This window comes from Sphaerodactylus townsendi, linkage group LG04, assembly GCF_021028975.2.
Source record: "Sphaerodactylus townsendi isolate TG3544 linkage group LG04, MPM_Stown_v2.3, whole genome shotgun sequence".
In the NCBI taxonomy this organism is placed as follows: domain Eukaryota; kingdom Metazoa; phylum Chordata; class Lepidosauria; order Squamata; family Sphaerodactylidae; genus Sphaerodactylus; species Sphaerodactylus townsendi.
Window position 1 is genome coordinate 34,180,187 of NC_059428.1, and position 16,914 is coordinate 34,197,100.

Here is a 16,914-nt window from a genome sequence, read left to right on the forward strand (position 1 = left end):
CTGCTTCTGAATTTTCTGTCTTCTCTTCCTCTCTTCAGTAGGAGGCACAGCAGCTCAGGCAAGTGAGATTGGAGGAAAGAAAGCTGGTCACAGAGGCCCCTTCTGCACACTCAAAATAATGCGTTTTCAAACCACTTTCACAACTGTTTGCAAGTGGTTTTTACCATTCCGCACAGCTTCAAAGAGCACTGAAAGCAGTTTGAAAGTGCATTATTCTGCATGTGCGGAATGAGCCAGAGAAAGTAGCGAGTAAAACCACCGCTACCCCACTGTGGCCACGTCGCTCTTTTCCAGGGTGCCTGACATAATGGTGGTTTTACTTTCTCTTCCCTGCAGGCTGCTTGTTCTGCTGTGAATAGTTGTGTAATGGGCAGAAGGCAGGGTTGCCATTTCTGGGTTGGGAAATATCTGGACATTTTGGGGTTGGAGTCTGAGGAGGGCACAGTTTGGGGAGCAGATGGACTTCAAAGGTAGAATGGATGGGCTTCAAAGGTAATGCCCTACATGGCCATTTTCTCCAGGTGAACTGACAACTGTTACCTGGAGACAGTGATAGGATTCAAATAATTTAACAACTGGTTCCGGTGGTGGGGATTCAAATAATTTAACATAAAGAAAGGAAATGCCCGTGTGGCATGGGTTCTGTGGAAACAGTATCTCATATGCTGTTGAATTGTCCTTTTTATGAGATAGGTAGGAAGAAGCACATAATCCCCTTCCTGCATGGAAGTGAAGGCATTACAGATAAACAGAAGGTTATATATCTTTTAAACAGCCACAACTACGAGCTGTTGGAAGCAGTGGCTAAATATTTAAATGGTGTTATTTTAACTCGTCAGAAGTTGTAAAGTTGTAAAGGCTGTTATTATCTTGCTAAGTTAATCTTAAACTATTTATATGCCATTAAAGGTATTCGAAATCGAAATCGAAATAATTTAACAACTGATTGTTTACAAGCACCATTTTAACAACCGGTTCTGCCAAAGTGGTGCAAACCTGCTGAATCCCACCACTGCCTGGAGATCATGGGAGTGCATCCAATCTAGCATCCAATCACTTTTCAGTGGAGGGATGAGGTGTTGGAGAGAAGAACAACAGGAGTTAGTTCAGGTCTATCTCAAGGTGAATGGTGCTAGTTGCCTCACTAACTTTCCAAGAACATGGGTCAAGTACCCTATTGGAAACAATGCCCAGAAGAAACACAGGTGGCATGTCAAAGAGCCACATTGGCTTCTGAGCCACTGGGTATCACTGAATTAGAATACAGAGGTATAATTGAAAAAGACTGTTGAATTGAGACAGTGATGACAAACCTTTTTGGCTCAGCATGCAAACAAATCTGTAAATGCCTGATTTGACTCTGGTGGCATTTCACACACACCCCTCCAACAAAATAGAAACAATTCTTCACATAGTCATTTATTTTAAAAAATACGGTCCAATCAAATATAGTGCTATGTATTATATAAAGAAACATCAAAGAATTGCCAAAATGACTCAAACAGGGAGATTAGTTGTTGGATATTGGTGAATGCTGGCATGTCGCCAAAATCATTGTAGCATGTCATCTTTGACACATGTGTCATAGGTTCACCTTCGTTGGATTAAGATCTGAATAAATCCAGGTTCAAATCCTCAGTCTGCCATGAAGCTTGCTGGGTCAGTCACTCTGATTTAACTTAATCTACCTCACAAGGTTATTGTGAAGATTAAATTAGGGAAAAGGGAAAAGTGTATGCCACCCTGAGCTCCTTTGAAGATGTGATAAAAATGAATTGAATAAATGAGGCCCAGTTAAAGTAGTCTGCCTGAGACCCTGGATTATGGTTGGCAGATGAACCAGAAGTGTAAGGCAGCCCCATAGTTGTGCTAGAGACAAGATCTTTAAGGGATAAGGCTTAGACCTCTTCCGCACAGGCAAAGTACAGCAGATTGAAGTCAGGGTAAAGCAACCTGTGTTGCCCTCGGGACATTTGCATGCCTCCGTGCAGGCAGTGAATGAATCCCGTGAAGGCAATGCAGGTTGCCATCGTGCCTTTGCACCGAGGCGCTTCCCTCTGCTGCGTAGCTACAGAGCCAGGCAGGCATGGACCTCCACAGCCATGCTGATGCCCCTGTGCCCAGCGTAGCTTCGCAGCAGAGAGATGTGGACTGGGGAAAAAATGGAAGCAAGGCCAAGTAACATGCTTCTTTGGGCAGCCATTCACTTGCAAGCAGCTGTAACCCGCATTACAACCAAAGAATCGCGGATGGTGCAATTCTCGGATAACCCTTTTGGGGAGGGGAAATGCAGGGTGGACTCGCATTAGGAGCAGGAACTGAGCAAAGTCCCCCCTAAAACTGATTTTATTCCACATGGATTTATTGGCCCAGAATATTATTTCAGAATATTATTTCAGCGGGTCGCTGTGTTCGTTTCAATAAACACAATTGAAGTTTGTTCATGGGAACTGTAACTACAGTTAGATTATGACTAAAGTAAGTTAAAAGGATGGAAGAATTATCATATTAACCAAGATTGTTAAAATCTAACTCAAAACTTAATTAAAATTCTGTGTAATTTATTACATGCATTTAAATGGGATTTCCGTTTCACTTCTACAGTAGAAAGAGGAAAATTGTTGGAACGAATAACGATATTGTTGATTGGGTTTAAAAAAATGTGCTGAGATTCTTGGACTCTGTTTTTTATTTGTAGAATCTGTGCATGGCAGTTTTTTCTGCATGGGGGTTAATTTTCTCCAGAACTGTTAGAGAGCACATGAGCTGAACAGGTGTGTTCAATGATATTTGTTCAACTGTGATGCCATACATCACACATTTCTCCTCATCCTCTGTCCAGAATGTCTTTTCAAACCCTGAAGAGGCAACTCTGTCTCTAAGCTAGGATCAGTGAGGGGTGTTGTGGAGGAGAAGTGATGGGTTGATGGTTTCCATACTGGCTGCCATTTATTTCCTGCACATGTCTGTCATTCCTTCTATGTACATTGAAGGCACACATGAGAATGGGAAAGCTGCCAAATGAAGTTGTAGCTTTTTACTAATCTTACACATCACATTTATATTTTGTCAGTGCACAAGATACTTTGTGGAATGCTGAGAAGATGCAGTCACTGTCTGGAGGGCTTGAACTTTATGACACTTAGGCAGGAAAAGATGTCAGAAATTGATGAATGACTAGGATGGTGACATTGGGGAGAGTTAGGTTGCTAAGGCAATTGCAAGGGGGTTCAGAAAAGACTTTCATTTTTTTTCAATCCATCAGTATATATTAACTGAATAACTGGTATCAAGTAGTTGATTCTGATTCATGAAATGTTGATTCTGAAACATGAAATGTTAGTGTAATAAGATTCTCAGAATTCTGCCTGTGTTTTATTTCGTACGATATCTTCAAGAAGAAGGAACAGTTTGGGAACATCAGAATGGAAACTAAAGATATTGTGTAAAGTGCCATCAAGTCAAAGCTGACTTAGGTGACTCTGTAAGGTTTTCAAGCCAAGAAATTTACAGAGGTGGTTTGCCATTGCCTGCCTCTGCGTAGTGACCCTGGTGTTCTTTGGTGGTCTCCCATGAAAGTACTATTATTTCAGTCAGTTTTTTTTCCTGGACTGGGTATGATATAAAGGCTGGTGACATAACATCCTTGGGCTAATGCCTGGACTGGAAATGTCTTGGGATCCCTACGCACATTTCCTGCAGTTCTAAGATGGAGCAGCGGTGAAATGTAAATGTAATAAATAAATTTCAGTTTCAGTGATGAACATGGAGAAATGAGGGAAATACTATTTATTTTATTTATTTTGAGCATATGCATTCTGTAGTCTCATCTGGTGTTGGCTTTTAAGGCAGCCGTTAGTGACTGAAAAAATTAAAAACATAGTCGGAAGCCAATTTATGTTTCGTTTTCCACAATTTTCCTAAGGAAATTACAAACAGCAGTTGGATGCAACATGAAATATATTTAAAACATCCAGCGAAAACTAGTTAAGCAACAGAATATACATTTGTTGTGCCTGCTAGAGATCACATTTAAACTGATGGCAGATTATTTAATTATGGGGGAAATGGCTTTGCGTGTTCATTATGCTGTGGCAGAGAGTGACATACAACTGACAGTGCACAGTAGACTTTAAATTAGGATTTTATCTTGTTTAGAACTTAACCCATAACTATTGTTCCGAAAATGTCCACTAAAACTCTCTGAATATCTTTAAATATTTGTCAATTCGCTTTTTATTTTAGGAATTGTTTTCAAGCTGTTTCCTTACAAACAGCAGTTTGTAAGGAACAGCAGTCTTGTGCTGACAACCATTTATTAAAGAGGATCATATAAACGTTAAATTGGTGCATAGCTTTAATATTTTGGTGTACACTTACACAGTCTTATTCACAACATTGTAACACCATAGAAGAATGGCAATTTCATAAGACTGAACATATGGTATCCTGGGAAAGCCATGCAAAACATTGTGGAGATCCTCTTTATATATGAATGAAATACAGGCATGCTTTCAAAACAGTTTTTACTTTTAAAGCAGTGTTTTCTTCTTCCTCTTTAGGAGTGGCAGAATTCTATTCAGAAGAATGCAGGACTTGCTTTTATTGAGCTCATCAATGAAGGAAGGTAATTAATTTTAAAGATTTTGGACAACTAGTTGTTTGGTATCTAATTCCATTGGGTGATGATACTTGCACCATCTGCTCTGCAGAAACATTTCAGGAAAAAGTGTTTCAGTTGAACAGTTTTAGAACTGAGATATTTTGAGAAACATTGGTTACAAAATAAAATGTTGAATTTGACATTTTTGCCTGAAATCACCCATGCAAATTTGAGTTTTTGCTAAAATTTAACTACCTTTTTACTTGAGCAGCAAGGATTATTTTTTTACAGATAGAATCTTAGAAACCCAATCGGCAAACCCATCTGTCACTCCATCTGCTTTCAAAAACAGTGTCCAGAGTGTAATAAAGTATATTTGCGCAATGAAGGTGCTCTATTTTTGCCATAATTCCTTTTGCTAATTAAATATTTTAACAGAAAATCAATAGTGAACACTATTTTTTTTGTTTTGTTTAAAAAAGGTTGACTTTGGTGCTGTTGAATTCCATTATTTTTGCCTTGGAATTGTTAGAATGTAGATTCCCAACTAATAATATTAATTTTATTGACAACATTTGTAATATCTATTGCCTTTTGCAAGCACTTTTGGGGATTCTTAAAATTTACTAATCCAGGAGTGTCCTATATAAACAGTAGACATGCGTTAATATATATGTATTATTTCTCTTGATCCGTTGAAGTATTAAGTTGCATGATGGTCGCTCCCATGCCTGGCGCCATTGAGGCCTCTCTTAAAGGCCTCTGCCATTTACTTACAGAAACAAAGCTTGGAATGCTAAGGGAATTGGTGCAGTGGCCCAGCAGTGGCCACTGAGAACATCTGTTTCTTAAACCTGTAGGTTTTTAAAACCCCAACTTAAAACAACAACAACAAGATTTCATATTTTTCTGCAAACCTGGGACATTTTTCATGTTTGCAGAAAGACTTGTCACGTCTATTCAGAACTCCAGTCTCCAGATTTAAGTATCAGATACCCCCCCCACCGCATTCCTCTATCCTTTCCTCTTGCTGCCACCTCCTCCTCCCCCCATCCACACCATACTCCTTCTCCCACACACCCCTAACACCGGTCCCTACCTCATCCTTGCCTTTCTGCTGCACCCCCTTTCCTTAGTCTGATCTATGCCCACTACTACTTCTTCACTGCAGCTCTGCTGGCTACCCATTTCTCCTTGCTGTTCTCTGCCCAACTCCTTCTTTCCTCCTTTCTCTGTCCACCCAACTTCCTGCCCCATAGCTTTGCTTCCCACCTGGCCATTTCACCATCTCGCAGTGACATAGGTATAGATTTTTTATGGGGTGGGTTCGGTGACTGAGGGCTTTCTGGCTGTTCCATTCCAAGCATTGTTTCAAACAAGCCGGACATGTAATGGGAGGGGTTTGAACCCGAGAACCCGCCTTACCTTCGTCCCTGCCATCTTGACAGGAGCATTGCTGGCTCTTCTACTCAGCTGACCACTTCAACAGTTCTGGCAACTCCCTTGCCCGCCTCAACAGCAGTGGCTGCTTTTCTATCTCAATTGCAGCAGTGGCTACCCCCCTGCACAACCGTTTCACTGTTTCTGTAGTGGTAGCAATGATTCCACTGCCTCAGCAAGTGTAGTGACTCTCCCACAGAGGTGTAGCTGGGCCAGAGTGCCCCCGGTGCGCATTCTGGCTTATTTCACACACACACACCCCGTGGCACACACACCCGGGGCACCCGTCCCACTTACTTTAGCAAACCGAGCAGGCTGGAGAACAGGCCTGCCTGTTCTGGTGGGAACTACATTTCCCAGTGTCTCCTGGGAAATGAAGTTCCCACCAGGTCCTTTGCAGCCTGGAAGGGAACAGGCAGGCCTGTTCTCCAGCCTGCTCGGTTTGCTAAAGTAAGTGTGTGGGGGGGCGCTGTGGGGGGAAGGGGGAAGGGGGAGGGTTTGAGGGGAATTTTCCGCCCCCCACGTGACCCAAAGCCATGCGCCCGGTGCGTAGCGCATCCCTCCTTCCCCTGGTAGCTCCGCCACTGCTCTCCCACACACCTGGCTTCCTGCCTGGTGTATTAGATCTTTGTCTGCACTTGCACAGCCAACGTGCTTGTTTAGGGAGGTTTAAACCTCTTTTCATTTTTTAAAGTTTTAAGTAGTTTTCTGCAACCTGGAGGGTCCCCTAATTTTACAGTTGGTATGTTATGTACTGGACAGATTGCAATTTTGTGACAGGTTTTTAGCAGACTGTCTGTTGATAAATACAAAATATTGCTTCCTTTGCTGCTGTGAATGTGAAATGAATGAACACAAAATTAATGAACACGCAATCCCTGTATTCACATTTTTCTATTATATGTATATTTTGGTTAAAATGTATGTCAGAGCAGGCACAGTGCTCTAGCTTTTATCTCTTCAGGTTTTGATTTTGCCCTTCTGATTGGCCAAGAGAAAATAGTTATAAATATTTATTCTACTTAATAGCTAAAGTTTTGAATGCAGCTCATCAATCATAGCTGGAGAATGCAATTGTGCCGATGTCAACAATTAACAGGACATAAACAGTTGATGAATGTGCAGTAGAATTAAAGTGCTCCCTTGAACAGCCTGAAATTATAAACTGAATCATTTAAAGGAATCTAACAAAGGAGCTTTATAATTAAAACAAAGCAAGGTTAATGGAATGTAAAATTGCGTATAATTACTGTGCAATTATGATTGAATTTTAAAATATGAATTGAAGAGCAATGCAGTAGAATTCGTGAATTGGATTTGCACAATTCATTGTTTGATTTCTGTGGTTTTAATGGTGACAGGGATTGAAAACTGAATATACAAAGGATTGGGGAAAAAACCTGACAGCTTGCTTTTCAACTAATGTATTTTTCTTTTTTGTATGAATTCATATCATATGTGTACCAATGCTTTTGAAATGTTCAGTTTTTTTAAAATGGCAGATTCCCATGTTATATATCATCTCCACTTCCTGTAACAGCTTGTCATACAATATTGTATGTGTGTGTAAAACACAGGTTCAGAATTCTTTAGAATTGCATTGCTTTTGGGAATCAGGAATTGACTTTAGATTCAGTTAAGATTTCTGAATTTGAAGAATTCTAACCATGATGTGGGCATAAGATTAGTGCCAGCATCCAAACTGTGCTTAAATTCCGGATATTTTTTCTAGTTTGTCTAAGCATACCAACTAGGATAGGACTTGAGATCAAGAAAGAAAAGGTCACAGGGATTATAGGGCTATTTTTGTAGTTCCATGGATCTGGCTGTCAGAATTAATTCTTATTTCATCTAGATATTCTTACTTGTCTGCCCCCCCCCCCCCTTCTCTCTGTCTTCATCCTTATAATGCTGTCTGCTTTTGAAAAATAATGTGACGTAACAGAAAAGATGATGACAATGTATACTTTAAAACTAAGACTTTGGGGTAAAGTATATAAAATGCTTTAAAGGAAATTGTCAGCTGGTTCCTAAGAGTCATTGCTCATGCAAATAAATACAATCACGTGCCACAGCTTCTATGACGGTATATCACAAAATTTGACCTTACACGGGCAGTGCTGTGGTTTTGGATAGGCATTGCAGGCAAATATGCTAGTAGAAGTCTTTGAAAAAGGTCGGCGTTACAAAATATTTAAAGTTACTCCAAGCAATTTATGTCAGTCATATTCTTCGGTGTTTTTAACCTGAGCCACTGCACAGATCGTTGTCTGGGATGGTTCTTAGCTACTGAGAATCTTTAAATTAGAAAATTTCAGTTTTCCCTTCTGACTTGATGTCAGGCAGAGGTAAATTACATGCTATATATAGGGTTGTACAGCTCTCCCCTCCTTGTATCTCTTTTTTCATTGCTAGCATTCCCAATTCATTTGTTTCTTCTATGTCCTTTCTACACCATAAAAAATGACATTGTCATACAAATAACATTGAAAGATGAATCCATTTTGCGGGGAAAAATTGACAGGATCAACATGGCATAACAATAAAGATACATGAATTTGATTCACACATGGGAAGCAAAATTAAAACTGGAATTTTCAAGTCAAACCAGCAGCGATTAGAAATTTGACAGCATCCCTATGGAAACACATTTAAGAAAGTTCTGCTGGTTATTTTTTCTGAGGCAGACAGGGCGGAGAGGATTCATTTTGAGGCAGGAAGTATTGCAGGGAGAAGAGTTGCTTAGCCTTTTCCCTACTAGCTGATTTTATTATTGAAGTCAGCCCTCCAGCTTTTCCTCCCACCCCCCACCCGCCACCCCCCACCCCCTTTAACTCAGATTTCAACATGCTTAGGCATTAGAGGAAAGAGCTTGACAGGTGGATTTGGAACACATGGATAACTGTTGCTCCTCAGGTCCTCCTATTTCTTCTGCTGCTTGAAATGGGGCCCTTCTGAAACTATCTTTCTTCAGAATAGAAGCAGCTATCAGAGTTTATGTTTCTGTTCAACATGTCCTTCACCATTCTGAATTCTTCTTCAATGTCATCTTTAAAAAGAGAATAAGTAGCTGACAATAGAAGGCAAAGTAGAGTGGCTACATAAGCAAGGCACCTGTTTGTTAGAGGAAGAAATATTTTAGGAACATCCCAAAAACATCTAATTTGATAGTTGCATTGCTGCATCCTTTACAACATTCAAAGGCCTCTCGGAGTATATATAGTGCAGCTGCTTGGATCACAGTATACCTGGGCTAGCTCTTACTAAAGGGCAAGTAACTGAGCAGTGGTTAACATTTACAGTTTGTGTGGCAGTTCAGCTGCAACCAACATTACAACTTGAGGACACATTATAAAATCAAGATTGAAGTTTCTAGGGAAGACCCTGACTCTTCCCTTGGCTGAGAAAGTTTTCCCATCATGTTTGCCATTGAAGCAAAAATACAAAGGCAGGATTTTCAAAGCACTCATCACTGCCTTAAATCTGCTTTTGTTAAAGGCTGTGATAACACGTTGATGGTTTTCAGCTGGATCAGGCTTTTAAGCCCATTTTAAGTATTAGATTTCATCCAAAGAGCCTTTGCGTTTTATTTTGTTTTCTAAGAGGGACTGAAGCAGTGGAAAAGAGGTGATATCATCAATACTTATTCTAACAGACTTTTTAAAGCTAATATGATTCAAACTGTGTTTAAGTGATGATAGGTAATAACTAATGATTGTTTTAAAAAATAATAACATTGAAGGTTTGGAGTCAATGAGGTTTCTGTTGGTGCAAAGCACCAAACACTGCAAAGCACCAAAGACTGTGGTAGCAACATGTGCTTATGTGAAATTTTGTGCAACCAATTTCTAGGCACTATAAATATAGGGAGAAGGGAGAAGTAGGTGTTGCACAAGTTTTTGCACAAGCAGAACTGCACTAAGTGAATGTGTATTTCCTTGTTGCACTTCTTGGATTCAAGCCAGCCTGTCTTGCTTTCTCAGGACAAACAGATGCCTAATAAAACATGTTCTTATAAACGACTTCTGCTTAATCAGGGGATTCGATACTAAAGTCAGCACAAGATACAATTTCTGCTGGTAGATTTTATCTGATTTTGCAGAACAATTTTATTCGAAAACTCTTACTTTTCGGTTGATGGCAAGAAATGTAGTTTATGATAAATTCAGTGCATGAGGAGATTTTTCGTAGACCATATCAGTACTGAATCGAGTTTAATTTTGTTCTCTCCAGATTATTGTGTCATGCAATGAAAGACCACATAGTGCGTGTTGCAAATGAAGCAGAGTTTATTTTGAACAGGCAGAGAGCTGAAGATGTACATAAACATGCAGAATTCGAGGTAAGCCTGCAAGTTGATGAATCCCTGCTTTTCTGTTTTCACTCCCTTACCACCTACTCTGTAATGCCATAAAACATACATTTTTTTAAAAGAAAAAAGATAGATTAGATTGTGGGTATTTCAAAAGCAATATTTTAAAGTGTTGGCAAATGCCAAGCATCAGGAGCTGATTTCTTTTTCATCTCTTCGCTTAAACTCATGAAGTTATTTATAGCTTATAGAAGCCCCTTTATCAACAGTCCTACTCTCTTGATATACCAGTAATGGTTTTATAAAGATTCAAAGTGGTGTGTTTTTTTCTGGTGCTGCCTGTGCAAGTTACTGTTTACTTTTATGCAAAAGTGCTCTGAAGTATGGTGTGAAATAAGTGGATCATTGTACTGTAAAAATAGTGCTTTGTGAGCAATGTGGTATTTTAAGCAGACCATCTTTTTAAAATTTCATGTTTATTTAGCTTATTTCTGCTTTATAAGAGGGCAGTTGGAATTTGGTCAAAAGCATCGGTTTTGCATATGAACCTGACATTGTCATTTTTTATGTTTTATAGTATGTACAGGTAACAACATGACCAATTGGCCATGCTGGCAGGGGCTGATGGGATTTGTAGTCCATGAACTTCTGGAGAGCTGCAGGTTGCAGACCCCTGGTCTAGGTGGAACCTGGAGTCTCCCAGAATTATAACTGCTCTCCAGATGAGAGAGATCAGTTCCCCAAAGGAAATGGCAGCTTTGGAGGGGGGACTCTATGGAGTCAAATCCCTGGTGAGCTCCCTCCCCTCTCCAAAGTGTACCCTCCTCAGGCACCACCCTCAAATCTTCAGCAGTTTCTCATACTGGACTTGGAATTTCTCATACTGGCAGCCCTACATGCTTTTTAAGAAAGAAAAACATAAACGAGATGCAGCCAGGAGTGTATTTTTAAAAAGTGTACAAAGTAAAGTACTTAAATATTAGTAAGGTAACCAAAGATTTGTCAGATTGGTTTTAAATATGTATGTTTAGACTGCACATAAAAGTCTAGATAGTTATGCACTACGAGTTCATCTTCAAACTTCCTTAGCAACATTGCACCGTGCTTCACAGCATCCTGTCTTTGCAAATGAGACTTTTGTAATGGGGTGTCAGTCTGCTGTTGGGGATAGGATGATTTGAAGGCTTGAGGTGGTGAGGCATTGAAGATTGGGAAAACCACACAAAACCATTTTCATTTGGTAAAATTTATTAGCCAAAGGTTGTTTTTAAAATTCCAGCAAAGAAGCTTTCATCTCCCAGCTTGGGGACGGATCCTGGCATTGGGCGACCCTGCTGACACCCAAAGAATCTTCTCCAGCCCGCCATAGCAAGTAACTTACAGCCATGTGGGCACTGTCTCTCCATGGTCCTCTTGCCACCTGGAGATGTAGGCTGGCCAGCTGGCCCTACCTGGGCTATTGGCTGAGTGGTTACGCACCCCAAAGCCCACAATTGGGGGCCCAAGGACAGCCTCTCTCCAAAGGGATCCATCCCAAAACCCAACCAAGTTGTGATAGAAAAGCAACATTACAAACAACACAATCCCATTAACAAAGAAAAGCTACAAACAGCATAGTCTAGGCAACATCACAAATGGATACTGCTGAAAAAACAGGGAGGGTAGGTGAAGAAGCCCCATTTTTAAAGTTTCACAAACTCTGTGGCCTCATACACACACACACACACACACACACACACACACACACACACACACACACACACACACACACACACACACACACACACACACACACACACACACACACACACACACACACACACACACACCTGCCCATTCCCATGTGGCATGCTGTGCAAGTGCTGTCTGCCTTATCCCATTATGCCCTAACAGCACCATGTGGCAACCACCTCCGATTTTCTCCAACCTCCCAAGCTGCAAAATGGCAACCCAGGGTACATTCCAGCTATGCTTCATGGGCACAGGCTACACACTGGTAACTATGAAAGGACACTGCTTACATTTTTATTATATGAAATGATTTGGGTAGGTTTACCTTGAAAACTCAGAATCAAATATATAATTATGATGTCAAAATTGTTGACTTTCTTCCTTCTAAAAAAATGGCAAATATACATTTATTTAAGTGGCTTAGACAAATTTGATCACAAAAGTTTTATATCTCTGAAGGTACTAGTAGCAATTTTATTAATATATCATAGGATGCTCACATAGACATAAGCTACAAAAAAGGACTAGTGTGGGACAGGCAGCTTTTCTGGGGTAACATATTCTATTTTATACTTCTTTTGGTCTTTTTATTGTGTTTACAACCAGTCTGATATTTTGTTTCTCAGTGCATAAAACCTTTACTTCATTTGTCAGCCCAGACAGCAGTCACTCGTCATATAGGAGTGCAACAAATTTATTACCAGGCATTTTCTGGATATTTTGAGAAAGTTTTTTTTAAATCCCATTTACAATTAAGTGTGTATGTCAGTAAAGTTTCATATTGCTTCAAAAGTAAATAACATTTGATATTTATCAGAGCATCATATTGTAAACAAAGATGACAGTAGAAGATTGAGTTATCTGCCCTTTGAAGAATTTGTTGTGGTATAAGATCTGTCAGAACTCTAGACAAAATAAGAATACTGAATTAACTTCCAGCTTCAGTTAGCAAATACAATTTAGAATATTAACCAACGTCCCTTAAGGGGAAACTTTAAGTCAATTTTCTAGTAAGCAAACCAAGATTTTCTCTAACATGAAATTCATATTTTTCATAGTTTATTGTCATCTTGATATGTCAAAATATGTGTTCAGCAGGGAGACATAAGATATATGATTTTTAACAAAGTAATAGATAGCAGGGATGACATTTGAAGATGCACAGGCAGAGTTTTATGAGTGTGTACCCAGTCTTCTGAAGTCGCCTTCCCATTGTAGCTCATTGAGCCTCAAGAAAAGTTGTTCCAAAAGGTCAGGAAGATTCTCCAGGTGAGCTGCTATTTGCAGCAGAAGCCTGAAATTTCATAGTGTGCTTACAGAAGTACTTAAAGACTGGAATTGGATAGGTACACAGTGTGACAATTGGATAGATACACAATTACATTATTTGGAGAGTTACATATGTGGCCTTTCTGTTCTTTTTAGGCATGGATTCAAGATATTGTTTTATATTTTAAAAATTATTCACTTCATGAAAAAAAATCTTCATTGCTTAAGAAATTATTAAATTGTATGTAGCCTTTTCACTCACATATTAAAAATTAAGGTATAAAGTATAAACATGCACACAACATAACAATTACTCTAAAAACTTTGTTATATGAATGTTATTGAGAAAGTCCAATTATTCTAGAAACACTGTTTCACTCAAAATCCTTTCATTCTGTTAGCATCTATAATTGCTCATGATGAAAAATGAAAATTTGATTTAACTGTCCAATGAGCTGATGAAATATTAACCTCATTACTGAAGAAGATCATTGTACTAATTGGTGCTTCTTGGTACAAGAAGATAAATTGAGCAGTGAATTAACCCTATAATGTCATTTTATGAAAACTTATTTTAAGAGTGAGTAAAATGTGCAGTATTTATTTGTGTTCATATAAAATGAAAACATGCAGTAGAAATACTGTGTTTCAGTGCATAGTAGAAACACACCACTTTACTATTTCTTTACGTATACCAAAATTTCAAACTGGTTCCTAATTCTTACAAAAACAAAATAATTGGTAAAATTATCCTTAGATTTTCTGTCATTTTGTAAAACTGTAATGGTATAATATCTAAATTAAAACAAGTTTTCAAATTTAAGAGATAATTTGTGGCATCTAAAAATTGTTCCTACATTTGACTATTATAGTGCATCTGTTAATATTTGTCTATTAAAAACATAAGAATTTGAATAATAAATTTAATATTCCAAGTAGAAATAAGAATACAAAAGGCATAGAGTCAGTGTCAACTGTGTTTGATCTTGTGTCTTGGAACAGCAGCTTATGAGACAACACAGGGAACCACTTTTGATTATCGAAGTTTTGAAAGCAATTTCTTGGTCTTGTATGTAGACATGTTTGGTGTGTTGACTCATTGAGTTTGGTATAAAGGTGCCCTTATACAAGTAGAAGGAACTTCTGCTTGCAGAAAGGGTGTGGGTGACTGCAGCTTCCTTTCACTCAAATTGCTGAGTTTGTTATTTCACAAACTATTCCTCTAGTCCAGGAGTCTGCAACCTGCGGCTCTCCAGATGTTCATGGACTACAATTCCCATCAGCTGGTGGGATTTGTAGTCCATGAACATCTGGAGAGCCGCAGGTTGCAGACCCCTGCTCTAGTCTAACCCACAGCAGCAGCGTTTGGGTGGCATGAGATAGGTCTGCATGATATAGCCAAGGAGGAACAGATCTGTTCCATGATTAAAACTCTGCTAGTCGTTCTTTGAATCCAATTCAGTGTTTTATTACCTTTGATTGTGGAATACTTTATGTGGTTCTTGGTAAAAGAATTGTACTGAATTTGTGCAGAATTTGTAATGAAGGCTCATGGCAAAAACATTTCGGTGAGCAAAAACAAACCATGTTCCAGATCTGACTGAAACTGTAATAATGTTTTTCCATTTTAGTCACAGTGTGCCCAATATGCTGCTGACAGAAGAGAGGAAGAAAAGATGTGTGACCATCTTATCAGTGCTGCCAAGCATCGAGATCATGTTACAGCCAATCAGCTGAAACAAAAAATACTGAATATCCTTACAAATAAGCATGGTGCTTGGGGAGCTGTCTCACATAGGTACGTTTTTAATCATTGTAACCTAATTATGCCTCTGACCTGGAATTTTACTCAGAGAAACAGCCTAGTATTGAATGACACGTTTAAGACTGACATCTGTCATAGGCAGATCAGTTGTTCACTATTAACTTCTATGCTTCAGAATCCCAGCTTTTTTTTAAAAAAAACAGATCTTCTAGTTTAATGTCAATGAAAAAAAATCTGAAAAACTCTAAGCAACATCTTAGAATCCAAAGTAGTCTTAAGATAGATGTGGTTCTCAAACTCTGAATCAGTTTCTAAAACTGTGTCAGGAGGCCAGGAAGAGAAGAACAGAGTGAGCTCCAAGAGGAAAAATTTTCCCAGTGCCAAAAAAGAAAAGAAAAAAGGGGAAAGAGTTACTGCCTTTTTCTCTCTTCATCCTGTTATTTACCCTTTGACCCTGCTCATTTGTCAGAGAGGAAAAGATAGGTAAAGGTTGCCAGATGCCAAACATAAGGCAAGTATTCCACAAACAGGCCAAGATAAACTCTGCAACATGGGAGCCAATGTGTGTGGAACCCTTTGCCTCATAGTGCTGTCGATGCTGCCATGGTCTTAGTTTACTCGTTTGGCAGTGTAGTTACCAAAAGCAATAGCATATGTTCCAAACCTATATTCCCAGAGGCTGTGTCTCCTTCACTTTACTGTAGCTTTCAGATCTTTCTGTACACCTAGGGAGTTTCCTGAGTTTGCAGTGATTTTTCCTTAGCCCTGTGTGGCCCCTTGTGTGAATGTTTTGATCCTCGTGTTGGGACCTCCTGTGGAAATTTGATATATGGTGAGGTTAGTTCTTGACTGAAATTTGTCATTCCACTATTTTTATCTGGGATCTAGAATCAACTTCTATTCCTGAGGCCCCAGGTTTCCTGCAAAAGGTCAAATGAGGATGTCTGGCTCAGTTGTTCACCTTACTGATCAGTACCATCAGAGCCTTGTTTGAAGCGAGTCTCAGTCAGTTACCTTGCACATGTATATGAATATTAGCTGTCCAGGAGAAGATGTTTTTGGTTGTTCTTCTTTAGAAAATTAAATTGGAAGCTCAAAGTATGGCCTTCTGGTGGTGTTACAATGAAGAATAAGGTTGCCAACCTCCACATGGTAGCTGGAGATCTCCCACTATTACAACTGACTTCCAGGCAACAGAAAATGGCTGTTTTGGAAGTTTGGCTCTACAGAAATGAAGAAAAAGAGTTTGGATTTATATCCCCCATTTCCTTTAAGGAGGCTTACAATGTCCTTTCCCTCCCACCCACCCCCACAACAAACACCCTTTGTGGTGGTTGGGGCTGAGAGAGCTTCAAAGAACTGTGATTAGCCCAAGGTCACCCAGCTGGCATGTGTTGGAGTGCACAAGCTAATCTATTTCACCAGATAAGCCTCCACAGCTCAAGTGGCAGAGCAGGGAATCAAACCCAGTTCTCCAGATTAGACTGCACCTGCTCTTAACCACTACGCCACAAACTCATTGAACTCCCTTCCCTTCACAAACCCCACCCTCTCCAGACTCCATCCTCAAAAACTGCAGGTATATTCCCACCCAGAGCTGGCAATGTAAATGATGAAATTCATTCCCAACAATATCTTTGTAGATTTCAGGGTCTTTTATGTCAAATAAATAGTCACTCACTAGGTTTTTAACAACTTTCCTGTTAAGTTTTTAATTATTTATTTTTGCTCACAGTGGTTAGTGATTGATGAGTTCAGTCATGTATATATTATCTTTCATCCGTTTTGTGCAGG

General features: G+C 39.4%; 1 protein-coding gene across 1 annotated transcript in view; it reads left to right on the forward strand.

The window, feature by feature from the left end:
• NBEA (neurobeachin) overlaps positions 1-16,914 on the forward strand; it is a 387,749-nt gene that overhangs the window by 124,290 nt on the left and 246,545 nt on the right. Inside the window, exons 31-33 of the mRNA XM_048492774.1 lie at positions 4,563-4,627; positions 10,277-10,385; positions 14,987-15,153. Of these exons, the coding sequence (XP_048348731.1) occupies positions 4,563-4,627; positions 10,277-10,385; positions 14,987-15,153 (341 nt within the window). The remainder of the gene's footprint in view (positions 1-4,562; positions 4,628-10,276; positions 10,386-14,986; positions 15,154-16,914) is intronic.